Here is a 23,696-nt window from a genome sequence, read left to right as displayed (position 1 = left end):
AAGTTTAATGTGCCTCGAAAAAGTCAAATCGATGGTTGTTCCAATCGAGTGGAAGAGAGATAGATGCGGCGCAAGCGTACAATGTGCGTAACGGGACAATTTGCGCAACGGGACACTTTTTCGTGCGTGCAGCCGGCGTTCATCGATTTATTAGACGTTGTCACGTCAAAAACGTGTCCTGCTAAGGCATAAAACACCCGGTACCAATTCTTGAAAGCACTCAAGGGACTTGCATTTCTCCGTCACACAGAGTTAGTGGTCTTCGCTCGAATCTCATAGTTGTCGTTTGCACGACGCGAGAAGACTGCGCGCCAGTCCACAGACTTGCGCTTAGAGGCGACACCGCGCTGGAAGCACCAGCGAGCGTCGCACTTATCATCCCGCCTCGCTAGCACATACCTGTGCACCCACTGGCCAGGCTGACTCGTTGGTGGTAAAACATTACCAAGGATGTAAAAATAAACGATGATGAAAATGTTGGCCGCGGGTATGCCAAATTGGTAGATACCTGCAAAATTCGCGGTTTCGATGGCCTTCAGGATAGACTGCACACTCGGGCAAATAACGCAAGTTCATTGGCTGCCGACTTGTAAGTTGTCTCGGCTGGTTTGTCTGTGATTCGATTCTTCTTTGGTTTAGGGTTTTTATAACTGGTTGAGATTCGTCCAGATGAACATTAAGCCATTAGCAAAATTATCTAAGAGGTATATGTGTTTGAATTCTAGCCTATCACCGAATGAATCCGCGAATTTTGCAGGTCTCTACAAATTGGCAATTATGCACTGGACTCCCATTCCAGAGAATCCACGCTAGAATCCCGACCCGGGCTTCTTGATCTTGTATTTCCTCGGTTCTCCGGAACCACCCTTGAGAAACTACAAGGATCGTTTCTCGTTAAGGGTCTGTATTCCTGTTCCGTGGAGTTGCGAGTCATCGTTACAAACGCCACACATAATTTTCTTGTAAACGTAAATGGAACAGAAAAAAAAAAAGAAATGCAGATATTTGTACGTTTACATGAGAACAAATGTAACACTACAAAACAGTGCTCAGAGTAATACTGGGCTCAGATTCTTTAACGGACTTTCATGCTTTGTGTTGTGCCCGATAGTTAAAGCTATTTGTAGGGACTGGAAAAATTCACGGTTTCAATGACCACTAGGATAGACTCCACGATTCTCTATGTACTCGGGGCAACTATCACCTGGTCATTGGCTACCGACACGGGACACCTGTTTACTGCGATTCTTATGATTCGGTACTTCTTTTGTTGAGTGTTTGCCATTAGCTCAGAGTCCTTCAGGTAAATTGCAGTCCAATCACTGACGCAGCATTAAGCTAAACGAGTTTGGATTCCAGGCTGTCTCGAAAGGAATCCGCGAATTTTTCCGGTCTCTAGCTATTTGTAAACAGTAACATTGTAAGCGTGATACAACAACGGTTTGAAAAAAAAATTCTTGAATATAACACCAATTAAAATATAAAATTACTAGCTGAAGTAATCAGCGTTGCCCGGGCTAAACATATTATTTAAATAAAATAAAATGAAATGTTGTTTTCAAAGTCCCATTGCTTGCACAGTCTCGGAGCTTCAAGGCCACATATAAGGAAAAACGTGACGCTAAGCTTCAGCTTAATTTCGAGCGAAGGCGGGTAACCACCACGCAAGACGTGAAGGACGCACAAATTCAAGGCAACGCTATCTAATTGCAAAGTTCTGAACTGAACTGTTATTAGCGCGAGCTTCATTAAGTGGATGGGTTTCGCCAAGGAGAAGGATGGGAAGTTGACAGACCGTACTATATGTCCTACCGTCTATGATTATCTATTATAAAACTGAATTTACTCCTTTTTTTTCACTCCCTTAGGGACGAATTTTCATAATACTATGTTGTCTGCGCACTCTCCATTGCTCCGTGAAAGAAGAACAAACACAAACAAGCACACTTTCGTATTTGTAAAACTAGTAGGTAATCATTAGGGACCGGAAAAATTCACGGGTTCAATGACCTGTAGGATGAACTCCATAGTTCTAGGTACACTCGGACAAATGCCACCCACTCATTGGCTGCTGTCTTGGCGAGACGTTCCAGCGCAGCAGCCTGTGATTCCATAAAGCTTTGGTCGGGAGTTTCTCATTGGCCCAGAGTCATAAAGGTGAGTTGTGAGACAATAGCAGAGGCAGCACTGAGGTATAACGATTTGTATTTAAGCCTATCGCGAAATGAATTCGCGAATTTTTTCGGTCTCTACCCATGACTTTTTTTGATGAACGCCGGCTGCACGCACGAAAAAGTGTCCCGTTATGCACATTGTCCCGTTATGTTCAATGTACGCTTGCGCCGCATCTATCTCTCTTCCACTCGATTGGAACAACAATCGATTGGACATTTTCGAGGCACATTAAACTTGAAACACTCCCATTCGTTTCCTACTTTTCCTATTATCGTCCTATCCTTAACAGAATAACACAGATTGGAAGAAGTTAAATAGCAAACATGTATAAAAGTTATAGTTAAAATAATCTGTTCGTTAGAGTAATAAACATATTTGAATTAATGAGTGCAAAATAAAAGTAAATCTATCAATTAAATTGTAGATTTCGTTTCAGTCCTTCTTTGTATGCATACAAAATAGTGATAATACAATAAAAATGATTCAATTTTATTCATAAAAGTATGCAATCATTTCATCAATGTTTTGTTATGACGTTGTCACGTTAAACTGTCGTCCGTAAACCGACTTTACAGACAAACAAATTTTTTTTTTTTTTTGTTAATGTTGAATCCGCCACTAGTCGCTGTGGTAAGTCATCCGCCCAGCATGCGTGATGTCGTCGTGTGGACTCTCGCTCGGTGCCGCGAACGTGAATCTTCAGAGTGGAGTCCTTCACGGTGTTTTGGAACTGCGCCTTTCCCTGTGACGTCAGCGCGCCTGCGAACTGCCGAGCACACCAGCGGACACGCGTCCTCCGAGAGGCGGAACAGCGGCATTAACTTCGAGAGCAAATAATACCGGCCGTACTTCCAACACGCTCGTGCAAGAAGAAGAAGGAAGAAAAAAATTGGTTGTCCGTAAAGTCGGTGTACGGACGATAGTTTAACGTGACAACGTCGTAACAAAACATTGATAAAATGATTGCATACTCTTATGAATAAAATTGAATCATTTTTTAAATTGAATCATCACTATTTTGTACGGATACAAAGAAGGAGTGAAATGAAATCTACAATTTAATTGTTAGATTTACTTTTATTTTGCACTCATTAATTCAAATATGTTTATTACTTTAACGAACAGATTATTTTAACTGTAACTTTTACACATGTTTGCTATTTAACTTCTTCCAATCTGTGTTATTCTGTTAAGGATAGGACGATGATAGGAAAAGTAGGAAACGAATGGGAGTGTTTCAAGTTTAATGTGCCTCGAAAAAGTCAAATCGATGGTTGTTCCAATCGAGTGGAAGAGAGATAGATGCGGCGCAAGCGTACAATGAGCGTAACTGGACATTGCATAACGGGACAATGAGCGTAACCCGGACAATGAGTCATCCTTTTTCGTGCGTGCAGCCGGCGTTCATCAATTTAGTAGACGTTGTCACGTCAAAAAGCGTATATTAAAGTAAAAACATTAACTCAGCCACATTTGACCACTGGCGCTGAAGGTCGTTATAAATTAACGTCGTGTTGGGTTACAACGAAGAGTGTAGCACTTCTACGATGAATTTATACGAAGCTTTAATACCGGCATAGCAAGAACGTAGTATCGTAAATTATTTTTTCTTTTGCCATTTTGTGTTTTAATTATAATTTCAATTAAGTCATAATTTAACCATAGTTCATAATGTTCTCAGACTTTCACTGTATGTAACTGCTCCTTGATGATGGCGACTGCAATGTCGACCGAAACGTTGGTGAATTATTCGCCAAGGACGCTGCTAAAACCCAGAAGCCAAGCTACTTTAACCATAGTTAGTTGTGTTAGTTTGATATTTTTTAAACTTAAAAACCAAAACTATTTCAATTTAATTTCAAGTATACTAGTATCATAGTCTTGAATTAACGTTCTGAATACAGCACTCGTAAAATTCTTCATTTTTTTAGGCTATCATTCATAAATGTATAAAAATTGGATCTTCTCAAAATCCTAGAAACCTGAGCTCATCAGGTTTAAGGAAAACCAGTGGCGTACAAATATGGGAAGTCGAGGACATACTTCAAACACGAGGGAGCTGAATTGTTGCCCCTTGGAAGGGCAGCCCTTCAGGATTTTTCTGAGAGTAGTGTTTTTGAAAGTTTGTCTGAATTGTTGCCCCTTGGATGGGCAGCCCTTCGGGATTTTTCTGACAGTGGTTAGTTTAGGTTAGGTTAGGTTAGGTTAGGTTAGGTCACTTTACAAACTATCCACTGTCAGAAAAATCCTGAAGGGCTGCCCATCCAAGTGGCAACAATTCAGACAACCTTTCAAAAACACCACGGTTAAAGATATCCGGATGGGCTGCCCTTCCAAGGGGCAACAATTCAGGATTATAAAATTACGAAAATAGACACATTTTAAGATACTGGAAGGGCTGCCTTTCCAGTCGCTTTACAAACTAACCACTGTCAAAAAAATCCTGAAGGGCTGCCCATCCAAGGGGAAACAATTCAGACAACCTTTCAAAAACACTACTGTCAGAAAAATCCTGATGGGCTGCCCTTCCAAGGGGCATGTATTCAGGATTATTTAAACACTTAAAGAAACATGTTTTCAGAAATTGGATGGGTTGCCCTTCCAGTCGCTTTACAAACTAACCACTTTCATAAAAATCTTGAAGGGCTGCCCTTCCAAGGGACAACAATTCAGGATTATAAAATTACGAAAATAGACACATTTTAAGATACTGGAAGGGCTGCCCTTCCAGTCGCATTACAAACTAACCACTGTCAGAAAAATCCTGAAGGGCTACCCATCCAAGGGGCAACAATTCAGACAACCTTTCAAAAACACTTCTGTCAGAAAAATCCTGATGGGCTGCCCTTCCAGTCGCTGTACAAACAAACCATTGCCAGAAAAATCCTAAAGGGCTGCCCTTCCAAGGGGCAACAATTCAGTCGTCCCCTGGGTGCGAGTCAATGGCCGGGAGCCAGGAGTCCGCCATCTTGGTTTGACCTTGACCCACGGCCTAACCGTTGAACTCTGACCCCGAAACACGATATGTACATCGACTGAAGGCATCTCGAATGAGATTTGACACCCCGAATACGTTTTTACCTGAAAACTCAAAATCGCTATTTTAAAAGAGATCTTTTTTAGTAAAAAAATTCTTAAAAATTATAAATATGTATAAATAAAAACCGTATTCAATAAAACGTATATAAATCTAAAACACTCTATAGTATTAAAAAAACTTAAAATCATTTTAATACTTTTAAGTACAGTATGTAGGAGAAACTTGTTGACTCAATTTCATTAGTTACACATAAAGTTTCGTACCGATCAAAATGCTGCCATTTTTATAAGTATACAGTCGTGGCCGATTACTGAAATGATATAACTTCAGCATAAATTCTAGTAAATAAAGAAGACCTTTACTCATGAACTAATGTGTGAGAGAAAATGTTCTCTCGAACAAAACCATTTTTCACAGGAAAAAAAATAGTTATCTACTTAAGTTTCAACTACACTCAACAACAATGCATTCATAAGCTAGCATTATAAGTATTTTTTTTAGTTTTGTACAACTGGCTTGGTGTGGTGGATAATATACAGTTTAAAACCCCAGAATACCATTTCTTCTTTCCTTCAAAACTCATAAAAAAAATGAAACATGTTTTTTTTTTTAATTATTTTATTAGGCTTGTCGCTCCGTAGACTTATCATACTGCTGCTTACAAGCTAAAATTAATCCAATCCTTCAAAAAAATCTACATATTTACATTCCTCCTGTGTAATTCGAACCAAAGATGTTGCTTCAACCAAATGCAAAACCTTTGCAAAAGTTACTGTCCCAAAAAAAAAAAAGTTTCAGCTTTATTTAAAAACTACAAAGTGACCTATAACTACTGGAAGAGCTTCAGAATACTCAAAATGTATATGTTAGCTTCAGAAATGAGGAAGAATTCAAATTGTAATTAAATTAAGAACTTAAAAAACAAAACAAGGGATCATTTGTTGTACCACCTTCAAAACAAATTGTTTCAACACATCCGTAACTGTTCATTTGAACTGTAGAAAAAAAAATTATCGACTGAAAAACCAAAAGTTCAAACGGCTGTTTTTGTTTTATTGATATGTGATGAACTGCAGTTCATTATTAGGTCTCAGCTGGAAACCGACTGCATTTGTTAAACACAATTTGTGAACAGAGATATGCTTTTGTTGAACGAACACCCAGAGTCACTTACAAACAATTATAATTTTTCTTGTCAAATTAAAAAATATATGTATTTTTAACAATGATCCAATCTATCACTGTAATGCAGGTCTGATGTTATTTTTTTTTTGCGAGCTTGAATGTAGAAGCTTGGCTTCTGGTTTATAGCCGTATCCTTGGCAAATAATTCACCGACGTTTCGGTCGACATTGCGGTCGCCATCATCAGGGAGCAGTTAGTAGGTAAATTGCTCCCTGACGATGGCGACTGCAATGTTCGACCGAAACGTCGGGTGAATTATTCGCCAAGGGACTCAGTTACAACCCAGAAGCCAAGCTACTTCAGACAATGGCCTCGAAAGCCTGCGAACATTATGAGTAGGGCCGTGAAAATTTCGCGAAAAGATCCCGAGAGTAGCCGGAAGTTAAAACACTGTAGCATCGTCTGTGTTCCGTGTGGGCGAGTTACTTCCAGTTGCATGTCGATTGTTAACAACAAACCAATCACAGTGATTCAGTGCGGAAGCAAACTCGTCCTTAGTGGTTCGTGCAAACAAGGCAACGACGACTTCTCTCGCAGACGGCCGCCGATCACAAGGGAAGAAACCGCGCTGGTGTGGGTATACCTTGTTTTCAGTCTAGTAGGCGTTCAGATTTTTGCGCGAAAAATTCCTGCCCCTAATTATGAGTAGAGTCCCGGAAATTTCGCGGATTCCTCTGGCCTCAGGTTAGAATTCAAAGTTATAGGTGTGCTCGACCCATGTTTACTTTCCCATTGGTTGATTTCTTAGCGAGAAAATTTTTATCCTTGTTATTTGGCACTATACCTGATTCGCTTACTTCTCTCCTGGCTGGGCATCGTTGGCTCACGGTCGTAGAGGGGCGTGCCCAGATTAACTGCGGTCCAATCACGAACACAGTGCTAGAGTGTGAAGATTTGCATTCTAGCTTGCCACTAAATGAATCCGCGAAATTTCCGTGGCTCTAATTATGAGCTCAAATAATGTAATTGCTTTCTTCTCTAGACCAGTTTGCCGAGCAGGCCCAGTTCTGGCATGATGGACGTGATATCCGAGTACGCGGGCAGGCCTATGCCGGTGAAGAAGTCTTGCTTGTACTTGAGCAGTTTCGCCAGGAGGTCGGCGAGCATCTTGAGCAGCTTGAGCAGCGGGCTGCTGCTGTCGACGGCGGCGGCGCGCGCGAGGTCGTCCGCCGTGTCGGAGGCGGAGGCCTCTTGGTCGGCCCACGACGTCCCGGCGTCGCTGACCGCCCGCCTCCTCGGCGGCGGGTTCTTCTCGTCCAGGGACCCGGCCCCCGCGAGGTCGTCCAATGCCTGCGCGCCGTCCAGGTGCCCCTCATGGTCGCCCGAGGACTCCGCCCCGCGACCCCGTGGCGGCGGCAGGGCGACGGCGGAACTCACCGCGGCCAGCGTCAGCACCAGCTGCGGACCAACAAGCGAGCGATCAGTCTTCACCGGGGCAGCGACGGGCCCAGTGAATGCACTTAAGAGGGCGATAAAGGGCTTCATTTAGAGCTGTTTTAGTGGTCAATGCGACGGCAAGTAGAGGTCAAACCAGTTAATGCAGATGAATGAGATTTTTACACATCATTGAGGAAAGGTATAATGACTGATCCCAGTTGTCAGAATGCGGTTAATGTTGTTATTATTAAGCAAAATTAATTAGTAAAAAGGTTTATATTAGTGCAAATTTGACAACTTGCAGAAAATAAAGTAATCGGAATAACAAAAACATAAAAACTGAACGATTTTCATGTAACATTCTTTTATAGTATATGATTTTTGGAAATAATTATCTTCATACAATTGCGAATTACTTGCACATGCGTAAGTCACTGCACATTCATGTTTGAGCCGAAAATTTGCCACTTCACTGTTTGGAGATAGGACAGACTTTTATTCCATCCCTTCAGCAAGGCCCGAGCGCTGTAGATAATCCTCGCCATTAGAGTGGTCGGGTTCCCGCTGTTATCTGCGCCTTGTTGACGAATGTGTGGAAGGGGTGTAGAGGAAGGTCTGGTTTTCGATAACACATGTCTTGTCGGGTTACTCTGCATTTCTCTTGTCATTGCATTCGCGTCCACCTCATTTACATTATTCTAGTTTCTACAATTGGCCTACTTTCTTCAGTCTTTGTGCTTTCCTTTAACCATAAATCAAGATAAAAAAAACACATGTTTTTATTAATAACACTGCCTGAAGCTATACACTGAAAACGACCCATGAATACTATAATTAATTTGTGTACTTACTTATTTTTCTCTCTCCAATTTGTTAGATTTTTACCCCTATTCCGTTTTCTTCGCACAGACAAATGTAATTTACCACGAGCATTACCTTTTACAAAACGTGCGTTTTTTTCGTCATTTATAAATGAACATCCATTCATATATCCCGAGCTAACACACCGACATCAAGGAAAACTAAATCCGACTGCCTCGCAGTGCCACCCCGCCCCTTTCGGTCCTTATCGTGGGACTGAGAAGTGTCGCCTATCGCGAGGGACTCAGAGCAATATCGGTCTAACGAACAATATCAGGCGCACATGTTACGCTTCAAGCAGCTGGAATTTCTAGTAGCTATTTATCCCACTCTTAAGGACCCTGCCTACCCGGGCACACACACGGTGCGCAGAGCTCCAGGAAAAACAACGCGATTTCAAAACTACTCAAGATATCCGAGTGAGGTATGCTTACGAAAAGCATTTTAGAGTTCGCTGAGGGCCGAAAAAGTCTTTTGATTTCGGATTAAGTTTTTAAACTGTAGTTTTAGAAGAGTTAAAATGGCATGTTTTCAGAGTGATTTTTAGGTGTAAAACAACCAGTACAGATTCTTGAAAGCACTTAAGGGACTTGCATTACGCCTTTATCATCATTTCTGAGCCATATAATGTTACGGCCACCGCTCAAATTTCACAGTTATCCTGTGACGACGAGACAACTGCGCGGCATTTCAGAGCCTTGCGCTTAGAGGCGATACCGCGCTAGAAGCACCAACGATCGTCGCGCTTATCATCCCGCCTCATCAACACACTTACACCCCTGACGACCCGCTTCGTCAGGGGTGTATGTGTGTCGGTGAGACGGGATGATAAGCGCGACGCTCGCTGGTGCTTCTAGCGCGGTGTCTCCTCTGGACTGGCGCGCGGTGACCGTGACATTACACGACCGAGAAATGAAGATAAAGGTGTAATGCAAGTACGTTAAGTGCTTTCAAGAATCTGTACTGGTTGTTTTACGCCTAAAAATCACTCTGAAAACATGCGTTTAAACCATTTTCACTCTTCTAAAAATACAGTTTAAAAACTAAATCCGAAATCAAAAGTACTTTTTCGACCCTCAGCGAACTCTTAAATGCTTTTCGCAAGCAGACCCCCACTAAGATATCTTGAGTAGTTTTGTAATCGCGTTGTTTTTCCTTAAGCTCTGCGCACCGCGTGTGTGCCCTGGTGGGCGGGGGCCTTAAAAACAGGAGGTGGAAAAAAAGGTGAGAATTACTTATTTAGATTAAAATTTTGTTTTATTGTGAATGAATTCTATTTTTTTTTTCTTTTCAAAACCCCATTTTTCTTAATAACCAATGATTTAAAATACTGTCAACATCGTATGTCCAATATAATTAATTATTTTTGTTGGTCAATACAAATTTACAAGCAAAAACAGTATTTGTATTTCATTTGTCTTGCAAATGTAAACATGTGACGTAATCTTCCCGTAGCCTGTGGCGTGTGTGTGTGTGACCATCTCGTAGTTTGCCTTTCGTGATTTCAGAGAACCACGGTCAAATCTACGATGAGAATGGTAGGTCCTGGATTCCAAACCGAATTATTTCAGAATTTAAGTTCAGTGCTTTACCACTCGGCAACTACAACGTGCTTGCAAAACAGTTCCGAAAGCTATATATATATATATACATATATATATGTATATATATATATATTCGGCTTGTAGAATAATATTTGATTTACAATAAAAATATATATTTCGTGTTATTATTGCTTAAAACCAGAAAAAAATTATACTTTTGTAGCTGAACTCCTTGGGCTTAAAGTATTAAACAGGCATGTTTTCCAATGGTTTACATTTTTTGAAAATTTTCACAACAAATTCTTAGTTTGCTTGTAAATTTGTATTGACTATCTAACAAAAGTTATGATAGTCCTAGAATTTTGACAGTATTTTAAAATCATTGGTTATTAAGGAAAATGATTTTTAAAAAAATTAGAATTTATTCTCCATAAATCACAATTTTAATAGTAATAAGTCATTCCCACTATTTTTCCCTTCCTGTTTTCAAGTATTTATCACTGGGCTTTATTTAAGAATAGAGAATAGAGTTTAAACATCATAATTTTAAAAAAGATGAATAAATAATGATATATTATCATTAATACCTTATATAGTTGTATAAAATTGTATGGTTTAGTTGTTAAATAAATTAAATCATAAATGTCTATGAATTGCTGTTGGTTTAAAATAATTGTTGATTATCGCTACTGAACATTAAAACACAAGTAATCCTAGATTTAAAGTTCTTTAAAAACTTTACACGTAAGAACAATCCTTTAGTTACTCCAATTATGGGCTCAAGACCAAGTTTCGAGTGATAGTTTTTACACAATGGAATCTATTAAAAATTAACTTTTCAGTTTTTGTAGTTTATTTATTTTTTGTTTGTTTTGATAATTCAGTTACCTTTTACACAAACAGGTGATAAACGTGAACACATACGCTCAGTTTACATGACCTAAACTTTAATTAAAGCTTGTAACTGTATAGTTTAATTTATTTTTATATCCTATGCACAAGATACAATCTTTTTTTTAATATTACCACAAAAACGCACAACGCATCCACCATGTATTGCCCGAGATCGTAACTCAGACTTCCTGGCACAGAAGTTAGCACTTCCTCCAATACTGAGCTACAGAGTCCAGCAATATAATTAGGCAGTTCTGGATATGATAGGCTTGTAGTGCTTCAGGACATTTTTTTCCCCAAATTTTTTTTTTATGAATCGTCAAAGAGTGATCACAATATACTCGTGATGCAAAAAAAGCTTATCTTTGGTGTTAAAATATTAAAATGAATTTTGCAACACGAATATAAAACCCTGTGGCGATTCGTTTAAGACACTGTGGTGTGAAAGAGCCCATACATAGTATTTAGGCTCATGTTCACCAGTTGTACAACTCCGTCGGGTGATCTGGCATATTCCTTTGATTTGATGGGGACCTACGTCACACTGTTATACGGTTTTCCCCCTGAGCCTTTTGTACAGTTTGACCACGAGCCTGCTGTAGAGTTTGCCCCTGAGCCTATTGTACAGTTCTCCCCGGAGACAGTGGTAAAGTTAGCTAGGCCTTTCGTACATCTATCTCTGAGCCAGTTGTACATTTTGCTCTGAGCCTGTTGATGCGTTAACTCGTAAGCCTGTTGTACAGCTGATCATGTAGTACAGTCAACTGTGAGTCTGTTGTACAGTTCGCTCTGAGCCTGTTGTACATTTTGTCCTTGTGTCTGATGTACAGTTCACCTGAGTCTGTTGTACAGTTAGCCCATGAGTCTGTTGTAAAATTAGCTCCTAAGCCTGTTGTACAGCTGTCACTGAGTCTGTTGTAAAGTTAGATCCTAAGCCAGTTGTCCAGCTATCTCTGAGTCTGTTGTACAGTTATTCCCTGAGTCTATTTAAAAGTTCGCTCCTGAGCCTGTTGTAGGCCTACAGTTCATCCCTGAGACAGTTGAACAGTTCTCTGAGCCTGTTGTAAAGTTAGCTCCTAAGCCTGTATTACAGTTCGCCCCCGAGACAGTGGTACAGTTATTCTCTGAGTATTTAAAAGCTCGGCCCTGAGACAGTGGTACAGTTATTCTCTGAGTCTATTGTACAGTTCACCCCTGAGACAGTGGTACAGTTATTATCTGAGTCTGTTGTACAGTTTGCCCCTGAGACAGTGGTACAGTTATTCTCTGAGTCTGTTGTAAAGTTATTCCCTGAGTCTATTTCAAAGTTCGCCCTTGGGACAGTGGTACAGTTATTCTCTGAGCCTGTTGTACAGTTCACCCCTGAGACAGTGGTACAGTTATTATCTAAGCATATTGTACAGTTCACCCCTGAGACAGTGGTACAGTTATTCTGAGCCTGTTGTACAGTTCACCCCTGAGACAGTGGTACAGTTATTCTCTGAGCCTATTGTACAGTTCACCCCTGAGACAGTGGTACAGTTATTCTCTGAGTCTACTGTACAGTTCACCCCTGAGACAGTGGTACAGTTATTCTCTGAGTCTGTTGTAAAGTTATTCCCTGAGTCTATTTAAAAGTTCACCCCTGAGACAGTGGTACAGTTATTCTCTGAGTCTATTGTACAGTTCACCCCTGAGACAGTGGTACAGTTATTCTCTGAGTCTGTTGTAAAGTTATTCCCTGAGTCTATTTAAAAGTTCACCCCTGAGACAGTGGTACAGTTATTCTCTGAGCCTGTTGTACAGTTCGCCCCTGAGACAGTGGCACAGTTATTCTCTGAGTCTATTGTACAGTTCACCCCTGAGACAGTGGTACAGTTATTCTCTGAGTCTGTTGTACAGTTTGCCCCTGAGACAGTGGTACAGTTATTCTCTGAGTCTGTTGTAAAGTTATTCCCTGAGTCTATTTAAAAGTTCACCCCTGAGACAGTGGTACAGTTATTCTCTGAGCCTGTTGTACAGTTCACCCCTGAGACAGTGGTACAGTTATTCTCTGAGTCTATTGTACAGTTCGCCCCTGAGACAGTGGCACAGTTATTCTCTGAGTCTGTTGTAAAGTTATTCCCTGAGTCTATTTAAAAGTTCACCCCTGAGACAGTGGTACAGTTATTCTCTGAGTCTATTGTACAGTTCGCCCCTGAGACAGTGGCACAGTTATTCTCTGAATCTGAAGTACAGTTCACAGGACGCGAGAATCTCACCTGCAGGTTCATGACGGCCGGTCCGTGCGACCACGTCGTGTGACATGGATGCGCGCGCCGTGCGTGACGGGGCTCTTATAAGCGCGACGAACGCGATAAGGCGAGCGGCCACGCGCTAAACTCGAGCAGCGTTCCAGATGCACGCGAAATGATGACTGTGTCTCTTTTCTTTTGACTAATAGCTGAATGCAAGGTAGCAAGCACGCACTGCGACAAAACAATCGAGACATCATTTTTTTTTTTTCGCAAACAAACACGAGAAATCTTGGGAGATATGGTAATATCATAATCTGAAATTCAGCACCGTGGATTACTTAGTTCTCATCCCTAAAATATATATATATATATTTTTAAGTGAGATTACAATGGTGTCATGAGCTAATAAGATCTCGCAGTTATATGAGTTCATACAAGCTACGCAAGTTTGCAACCTACTTTTTTTTTTCCCCCTTGGGTGAGATGTTCTTATGAGATTTATTTATTTACCTTTGACGAAAATTTTATGCTTTATCCTACACTGACATTCAACCATGTCATGAAAATGGAGAAATTAAGCTTTCGGGAGGTGAACCCTTGTGGAAATCAATTTTAAAGTGCATATATATTATTGTATAACTATTTTTTTTCATTGATATATAATTAAGAGAATAGTGTTTCAGGCTACTTATAATAATGAGTAGAGACCTGAAAAATTCGCGGGTTCATTACGTGCTATGCTAAAATTCAAATAATTATACCTTAGTGCTGCTTCTGCCATTGGTACACTGTTAATCTGGAGGAATGAGGGCCAATTAGAGACCCTCACTCATAGAAGTGTCGAATCACAGGCCATCCAGTCGTGACGACTCACAAGTCAGCATCCAATGAACAGTTGACATTTGCCCGAGTGTGTAAAGGATATTGGAGTCTATCCTAAAGGCCATTGAACCCGCGAATTTTCCCGGTCTCTAATAATGAGTAGCACCATCTTACTGTAATCAAAATTTTGTTCCCTCCGACATTTTACGGATATTTTATGCGGTTTTCGATGAGAAGTGTGGCGTATTGAGCGGACTCACTGCTTGTGGAATGTGAATATACGAACCCTGGGACGTGGGCAGTACTTATTTATTTAATTTATATATTTACTTTAATAATCCACCTCTAGATCCCCTTACAAGCATTACTTTTGGGTAGACGGGATTAGTCAAATTAACATAAATATACATACATACAGTAGGTATATAGATTCATATCTAAACATTCATTACGTTACAGTCACAATTTTAGTTTAAAAGAGAAAGTTCCCTATATTAAAAATTATTTAGTGTTACTGTCTAACATCAAGACAAAATACACATTTATAAAAAGGTCTGTATTAAATAATGATAACATATAAAATTAATTTACATCCGAAATTGGATAAACGTTTTTTGCTAATTATAAAATGTCTAAGTTCTTTCTTAAATTCATTATAATTGTGTTAAAAGTAATACACATATATATGTTTTTAGGTAACTTATTAAAAAGCGTAATTCCTTTGTGTTGAAAAACTCGCTTCGCGAATAACGTAGTTTTATAACACTTGGGTAGACACCTGCAAAATTCGCGGATTCATTCGGTGATAGGCTATAATTCAAACACATATACCTCTTAGATAATTTTGCTATTGGCTTACTGTTCATCTGGACGTATCTCAACCAGTTATAAACCCTCAACCAAAGAAGGATCGAATCACAGACAAACCAGCTGAGACGACTTACAAGTCGGCAGCCAATGAACTTGCGTTATTTGCCCGAGTGTACTAGGGGTATGTGCAGTCTATCCTGAAGGCCATCGAAACCGCGAATTTTGCAGGTCTCTACACTTGGGTTTAAGTTTATATTGATGTGTTGTTTGGTGACACGTGGGTGTAAACCACCAATGTCGGGCTGACTGCCCCGTGCAGTCACGACAGCTGGTGTCCTCTCGCCTCAGCAGCGAGCAGCGCATTACTGAGGATTCCTTGGAAGGTCCTACTTGTGCCAACAAAGGTGCCGGAACCCCATGTGTAGAGACCGGAAAAAAAATTCGCGAATTCATTTCGCGATAGGCTAAAATACAAATCATACCTCAGTGCTGACTCTGCTATTGGTTCACAACTCACCTGGATGACTCTTGGGCCGATGAGAAACACCCGACCAAAGCTTTATCGAATCACAGGCTGCTACGCTGGAACGTCTCACAAGACAGCAGCCAATGAGTGGGTGGCATTTGACCGAGTGTACATATAACTATGGAGTTCATCCTACAGGTAATTGAACCCGCGAATTTTTCCGGTCCCTACTAATGTGTAGAGATCGAAAAAATTCGCGGATTCATTTCGCGGTAGGCTAACATTCAAAAGTATACCTTCGCAACCGCTTCTGCGACTGGTCCACATTTTATCTGGGGAACTGGTAGCCGATGGGAAAACCCCTAAACCAAGGAAGTGTCAACCTAGTTGAGACGCCTCATGAGTCAGCAGCCAATGAACAGGTATCTGTATCATTTTCCCGAGTACGTAAATGACTGTGGAGTCTATCCTAGAGGTCAATGAACCCGCGAATTTTTCCGGTCCCTACCCATGTGCATAGAGCCACAACAGTCATAGAGGTAACAAGCAAATCAAATTCAGATTCAAAAGATTTTATTGACACATACATTTTCACTTTACACAGTTTTACAATTACAATTTAAACATTCCAGCACTCTGTGCTCTTTTGTACAAGTTTACACTGTTGATACTGTTAATTGAGGTATTAGTGAGCAGAAGAAATTGGTTATTGAAAGCAAAATTTAAAAAAAACCTAGTATATTTATTGGTTTTTGGAGCACCTTTGGCTCGACGTCTTTTTGGCGTTTTACAATACACTACTTACTAATCCTAACATATAGCACTGTCCTGCTTTTCCCTAACCTATTTTATTAATGATTAAATTGACTTATATACTATCAATCACATTGTTTACACTTTTTACATTATTATGTTTCATCGGCTATATTATACCTTATTTACAATAACTGATATTAAATTCACTGTTTAAATAACGTCGCTATGGTTAAGAAGCAGAGGAGTTTTGTTTGTGCGATATTTGCGATTTCAAAGGCGTACGTCCATTTTCACGCGGTTGAACTTGCCGACTCTTTGAGTGGCTGAAATTTCACAAAAAATAAAAAATAAAATAATAATCACATACTTTTATTTTTGCACAATTAGCTGGCAAAGTTCCATTTTTAACGTTTCTGTGCAGTAACGATTAGGAAAATGAATTGGAATGCGAAAATGGAACTTTTTTTTTTTTTAGATTTATAGTCAAATTTACTGGCTGCTTTGTGATAAAGGTTTCATTTCTATCAGAAAAGAAGTAATTTTTACTTGGCATTTTAAAATAATCAGAATATTTATGGATTTAAAAGTGTGAAATCAAATTAAATAATTTTTTTCTGAAAAATATTTAAAGCAAACCATGCAGTAGCAATCAGCATTGCCTTTAAAAACAAAACAAAAAGTTCAATTATTTATTTTATTTGGTTCACCTTATCCATACTGCACAAAAATGTTAAAAATTCATATTTACCAGCTAATTATGCAGAAAGGATGCACTATATTTATATAGTTGAAGTTTAGCCACAAGTCTAAAATTTTAACCATGTTTAACGAAAATATAAAATAATGACCTGGGATGTGACATACACCATTAATATTTTAAGTCAATATGAGAAATACCCCATCCTCCCATTGATATCTGGATAGCAAATCAATATTTGGTGATGTTCAATTTTAACGTTAACTCCTCGCAGATGTGTTGCTATCATGCCTGTTTAACATTTCTCACTTCATGATGGCATTCTTACGATTCTTCCTAGCGAGTTCCCCTCAAGCTATTGTAGCATAGAGCCATGGGCGTCTCTGATACATTAAGTTTGGGAGGGGACATAAAAGAAATTTATTTATTTAATAGCTAGTACCTCCGTCGGGTTAAGTATAAATTGTCTGTTTATTTTAAAACCATGATTTGTATGCAATTTTTATTTGACACATGATCTACTACTATATGTCATCACTAGAGACCTGCAAAATTCGCGGTTTCGATGGCCTTCAGGATAGACTGCACATACCCCTGTACACTCGGGGCAAATAACGCAAGTTCATTGGCTGCCTACTTGTAAGTCGTCTCAGCTGGTTTGTCTGTGATTCGATCCTTCTTTGGTTGAGGGTTTATAACTGGTTGAGATTCGTCCAGATGAACAGTAAGCCATCAATAGCAAAATTATCTAAGAGGTATATGTGTTTGAATTCTAGCCTATCACCGAATGAATCCGCGAATTTTGCAGGTCTCTATAGTCATCACTGTAAATACATGTATTTTATAAACATGAAAATAGTACAAGTGCACTTGAAAATATTTTGGGGGAAGTTTCACCCCCTCTTCCCCGCCAGAGACACCCGCGCTATACAGCTACGATTTGTTGGGCTATCCAATTGCTAACCAGTTGACTTTTACTTAACAGGAACCCGCTCCATAAAAATGGCAAGAATAACGTAGTTTCCGTGTTGTCTGTTGGTTCCTAGGGACAATCAGTTGTTGATGTGTGCGTTTCTCCACCACTGATCGGAAACAACAATTGAAACTGTAAGACACACCACGTAGGTGTAAGTACATGAAGCGTGTGTCTGCTGTAAAGTTGAACTCGCTCTGGTTAGCAAGTGAAGGCTAATGCTATATAAGTGTGTTTAATAGCATCGAAGGTAATTTAATAAAGAATAATCTTAAAAATACAAATTTTTTCTGTGGACATACGCCACTGCGGTTTTGCACTGTTTGTCACGAAAAAAAATTAAAAATAAGAAATAAAACGTAAACCAACAGGGAAGAAGCATAAATCAGCTGATGTCGAACATATGAACCCAACTATGAACCTGAATTGGTATAATGAACAACACAAAGACAACAGCACAGACGAAAGACATCCAAACTTTAAATATCAGACAGCATAAGCATTCCGTGGAAGAAATTTAGTCACGGAAAAAAAAAAATTGGTTGTCTGTAAAGTCGGTTTACGAACGATAATTTAACGTGAATACGTCATAACAAAACATTGATGAAATGATTGCATAGTTTTATGAATTAAATTGAATAATTTTTATTGAATTATCACTATTTTGTATGGATACAAAGAAGGAGTGAAATGAAATCTACAATTTAATTGATAAATTTACTTTTATTTGCACTCATATAACTCAAATATGTTTGTTACTTTAACGAAGAGATTATTTTAACTATAACTTTTATACATGTTTGCTATTTAACTTCTTCCAATGTGTGTTATTCTGTTAAGGATAGGACGATGATAGGAAAAGTAGGAAACGAATGGGAGTGTTTCAAGTTTAATGTGCTTTGAAAAAGTCAAATCGATGGTTGTTCCAATCGAGTGGAAGAGAGATAGATGCGGCGAAAGCGTACAATGAGCGTAACGGGACACAGCGTAACGGGTCAATGTGCGTAAGGGGACACTTTTTCGTGCGTGCAGCCGGCGTTCATCGATTTATTAGACGTAACGTCAAAAAAATAATAAAAGCACAGACGAACACAGTATGCTAACAAGGACCAGACAGTTTCAAATGCAGACTGACAACAACAATACCTCGACTGCGCAGAAAACATACGAACACAACCATGAAGATTAAAATATGTAATGGATAGAGACCGGAAAAATTCGCGGATTCATTTCGTGATAGGCTTAAATTCAAACATGTGTACACTTCTGCTGGTTCTGCTATTGGCTCGCAGTTCAACTGGAGCTCTCTGGGCCAATGAGAGACTATCGACCAAAGAAGCGTCGAATCACAAGCTACCCAGTGCAGACGCCTCACAATTTAGTACCCAATAAACACGCGTGTTTACTTGAGATGTGCAGAGGATAATGGAGGCTATCCTAGAGGTCATTGAATACGCGAATTTTTCCGGTCCCTAATTATGAACAACACAACGACAACACCGACGAACACAAGTAGGTTTCCTGTGTTGCGATGTTTCGGAAACTGGCATTTGTACACGTCATCAGGCATTAATGAATTTTTCCCGTGACAAACAGTGTAGAACGATGGCGGCTCCAGGAAGACCTCTCAGGCAGGGCTCTCCCACACAGGAGGATGCAGTTAATAATCATGGCATTGCCCTTGGGATATTCACAAAAATATATGGTCTCAAATACTGAAATTTAGTATTCTCGTACAGTATTTTGATTGAAAGAAGAGTTTAGCACATTAACGAAAGTATTTAAGTTAACATTAACATTCCCTACAAATGAATAAGAAGTAAAATTTGGGCTCGGAAGGGGCTGTCGCCCCCCTGCGCCCTTCCCCTTCCTCTGGAGCCGCGCTTGGTGCAGAACTGCAATGGCGTACGTCCGAGGAATTGCACTAAAACAAAATGCACATGAACACTGCTGGGGGATCCTGCGAGGTTTCTACAGGGAGGGAACCGTTTTTCGTTGGTTCAGCGAGCGAATAGCGTCTGGAACGTTCCTAGCCGGGGGGCGACTGAAATGCTGCCCCTTGGATGGGCAGCCCTTCAGGATTTTTCTGACAGTGGTTAGTTTGTAAAGCGACTGGAAGGGCAGCCCTTCCAGTATCTTAAAATGTGTATATTTTCGTAATTTTATAATCCTGAATTGTTGCCCCTTGGAAGGGCAGCCCATCAGGATATCTTTAACAGTGGTGTTTTTGAAAGGTTGTCTGAATTGTTGCCCCTTGGATGGGCAGCCCTTCAGGATTTTTCTGACAGTAGTGTTTTGGAAAGGTTGTCTGAATTTTTGCCCCTTGGATGGGCAGCCCTTGAGGATTTTTCTGACAGTTGTTAGTTTGTAAAGTGACCTAACCTAACCTAACCTAACCTACCTAACCTAATCAAACCTAACCTAAACTAACCACTGTCAGAAAAATCCTGAAGGGCTGCCCACCAAGGGGCAACAATTCAGACAACCTTTCAAAAACACTACTGTCAGAAAAATCCTGAAGGGCTGCCCTACCAAGGGGCAACAATTTAGCTTCACCCCCCCCCCCCCCAGCCCGGACCATTCCGTCGGTTCCTTGTCCAGAGACTCGCGAACCTGGGTCGGCCGGACCGACACCTGCGCAAACTGTCTGCGTCGCAAGCTTGTGCCGAGAAGTGTCCGGTCAACACGCGCGCACACACACACACACACACAGAGAGAGAGAGAGAGAGAGAGAGAATAGCGCCCCGCTAACAAGGCGGGAGAGAGCAAGTCTTCACACCTTCTCGTGGAACACACACGTTCGAATCACTTAGCACGCAATACACCTCGAAGGTACACCATTTGCGGCATTGCGATGGTTTTTATGGCAAAAAAAAAAAAACCTCCGTCGAGAATGCGCAACGAAGATGAATACATAAAACAAACTGAGATTCAGCCAATAGAGAGCCGCTCACAAGAGGAGATGACAAAGGGCGGGGTGGAAGGGGGGGGGGGGGAAATTGCGACGTTAAGAAAAATTTTCGGGAGGAATTTCAAACATTTGGGTGGAATAAGGAAAAAAAAATCCATAAAATGTTTATCAGTTGATATTTGCCGGCTGCACGCACGAAAAAGTGTCCCGTAACGCAAATTGTCCCTTTACGCTGTGTCCCGTTACGCTCATTTTACGCTTGTGCCGCATCTATCTCTCTTCCACTCGATTGGAACAACCATCGATTTGACTTTTTCGAGGCACATTAAACTTGAAACACTCCCATTCGTTTCCTACTTTTCCTATCATCGTCCTATCCTTAACAGAATAACACTTATTGGAAGAAGTTAAATAGCAAACATGTATAAAAGTTATAGTTAAAATAATCTCTTCGTTAAAGTAATAAACATATTTGAATTAATGAGTGCAAATAAAAATAAATTTTATCAATTATATAGTAGATTTCGTTTCACTCCTTTGTATCCATACAAAATAGTGATAATTCAATAAAAATGATTCAACTTTATTCATAAAAGTATGCAATCATTATATCAATGTTTTGTTATGACGTTGTCACGTTAAACTATCGTCCGTAAACCGACTTTACAGACAACCAATCTTTTGACGTGATAACGTCTTATAAATCTATGAACGCCGGCTGCACGCACGAAAAAGCATGACTCATTGTCACGTTCCTCTGAGCCGAGCGTGCGAGAAAATATTCTGTAATATCAAACAGGTTAAGGCGGCCTTTTTAAAAGCAGCAATTTAAACAAATTTGGTATATGACGTTATCACGTAAAATTATCGTCCGTAAAACGACTTTACAGACTAGTGGCTAAAACAATTTTTTTTTTCAAATAAAATTCCATTACATAATCTTTAAAACCGTATAGATACAAAGTTATTATTTTATGCTTACTTTCAATCATTAAAATGATAAGGCCTCGTGGTAGCAAGTTACACTTCTGAACGTAACAAGGTACTTGACTGGCTACTTTCTACATCACCTCTTACTACTGGTGGACGTGTAGCATGAGTCTCTCTGGTAAGTAAATTTAAGGGGGGGGGGGGGGCATGGGATGTAAATATATTTGGCGAATAGAAGTAAAAATATCCAAATAGAATGTATTGCATGTAATGTAATGAAAATAATAGTACCAATGTAATGATAATAATGTAATGTTGAATGAAGAATTGTGTTTTGGTATACATGCCACGAAACCATGAAATTCCAAAGAGAAAACAAGTTAGATAAACACCATGCCTTGTCGCTTCTGTTAGGTACTTATTTATTCTGTGATATTCAAAGTTTACCTCAAACAGAATGGAAACTTGTAATGAATCGAAACAGCATATAAATGTGTCCCTGTATCCCTTCCATAAGGAATTTTTTGGAGGTGACATGTCCCCCCCCCCCCCCATCCCCCCCGCCAAAGAGACGTGTAGCATAAATATTGCATTCGTACAATAATAAAATTGTTCGTTGCACGCATGCAGTAAGTAGCTACTGGCGCGGAGAGAAGCGAACCAACCTCCTGGTGCTACATGTTCGCCTGATACCGGAGCGGACTGGCAGCGGCGTGTCGCCGCGAGCCACGTCACGCAACGGGCGTATCGGAATTTAAATCACGTTTCTGGCCACACTGCACCCCAGGATTCGTCGTGTGAAAGTATGATGTACACCCGGTGACAAAAGAGCGTGTTAAGCCCGGCGACGAAAAGCGACCGCCGCCATTAGCCGGCAGCCGGCGATGCCCAAGCAGCAGAAAGTACCAGGCGCTTATAAGCAGGAGTGAAGGTCGTTAGATGCAAGCGGACGGCCAGGCTACCTCCTTCCTGGTCATGACTGCATGATACTTGCGATGTTGTAACTGTGCGGGACACGTCGTACTCGGTTTACGTGATTGATTGATGAAATGATTGCAGACTTTTATGAATAAAATTGAATCATTTTTATTGAATTATCACTATTTCGTATAGATACAAAGAAGGAGTGAAATGAAATTTAATTGAAAAATTTACTTTTATTTGCACTCATTAATTCAATTATGTTTATTACTTTAATGAACAGATTATTTTAACTATAACTTTTATACATGTTTGCTATTTAACTTCTTCCAATCTGTGTTATTCTATTAAGGATAGGACGATGATAGGAAAAGTAGGAAACGAATGGGAGTGATTAAATGTGCCTCGAAAAAGTCAAATCGATGGTTGTTCCAATCGAGTGGAAGAGAGATAGATCGGCGCAAGCGTACAATGAGCGTAACGGGACAATGTGCGTAACGGGACACTTTTTAGTGCGTGCAGCCGGCGTTCATCTCTTTTTTAGACGTTGTCTCGTCAAAACTCAGATATCCTTAGAATGCTAGTTTATCAATGAATCATCCTTATAACTAAAAGATCCTTTGGTTAAAGCTGCTGCGGTAAAGTACACATCTGTAATACTCTAGAGAAACAATAGTAAATGTTACGATATCAGTAAAATTGCAGTAGTGGTGTGTTTGTAAATGACTCCAATGAAATACCCACTACATATTTCGTAGAAACGAAATTTGAAAATGTGTTTTACTGCGAATTTGAATAACTTCAAAACAATAAATTAGACTTCTTGGAAAGTCATATGTCTTGCTAGCTTGAAACGTGTTTTCTTAATATGAAGACAAATTGTTAATATGTGGAGGAAAAAAAGGGGTTGTCTGTAAAGTCGGTTTACGGACAATAATTTTACGTGATAACGCCATAATAAAACATTGATGAAAAATTGCATACTTTATAATTTTCAAATATTATTTACTGTTTTTGCAAATTTAATTTAAATAATTTGTTTAGATATAATTACGAACAATTAATTAAAAAACCGGCCTTAACTTGTTTGATATTATAGAAGATTTTCTCGCACGGTG

General features: G+C 39.8%; 1 protein-coding gene across 1 annotated transcript; it reads right to left on the bottom strand.

The window, feature by feature from the left end:
- Window positions 1-6,216: 6,216 nt before the first annotated feature.
- On the bottom strand, window positions 6,217-13,402 carry LOC134538195 (uncharacterized). Its single transcript, XM_063379281.1, has 2 exons — window positions 13,317-13,402; window positions 6,217-7,798 (listed from the first exon to the last, which is right to left on the bottom strand). The coding sequence occupies exons 1-2, from the start codon at window positions 13,326-13,328 to the stop codon at window positions 7,379-7,381; spliced, it is 432 nt and encodes a 143-aa protein (XP_063235351.1). The 5' UTR covers window positions 13,329-13,402; the 3' UTR covers window positions 6,217-7,378.
- Between the last annotated feature and the right edge of the window lie 10,294 nt (window positions 13,403-23,696).

This window comes from Bacillus rossius, chromosome 13 (genome assembly GCF_032445375.1).
Source record: "Bacillus rossius redtenbacheri isolate Brsri chromosome 13, Brsri_v3, whole genome shotgun sequence".
NCBI lineage: Eukaryota > Metazoa > Arthropoda > Insecta > Phasmatodea > Bacillidae > Bacillus > Bacillus rossius.
This window is presented reverse-complemented; position numbering and strand designations above follow the sequence as displayed.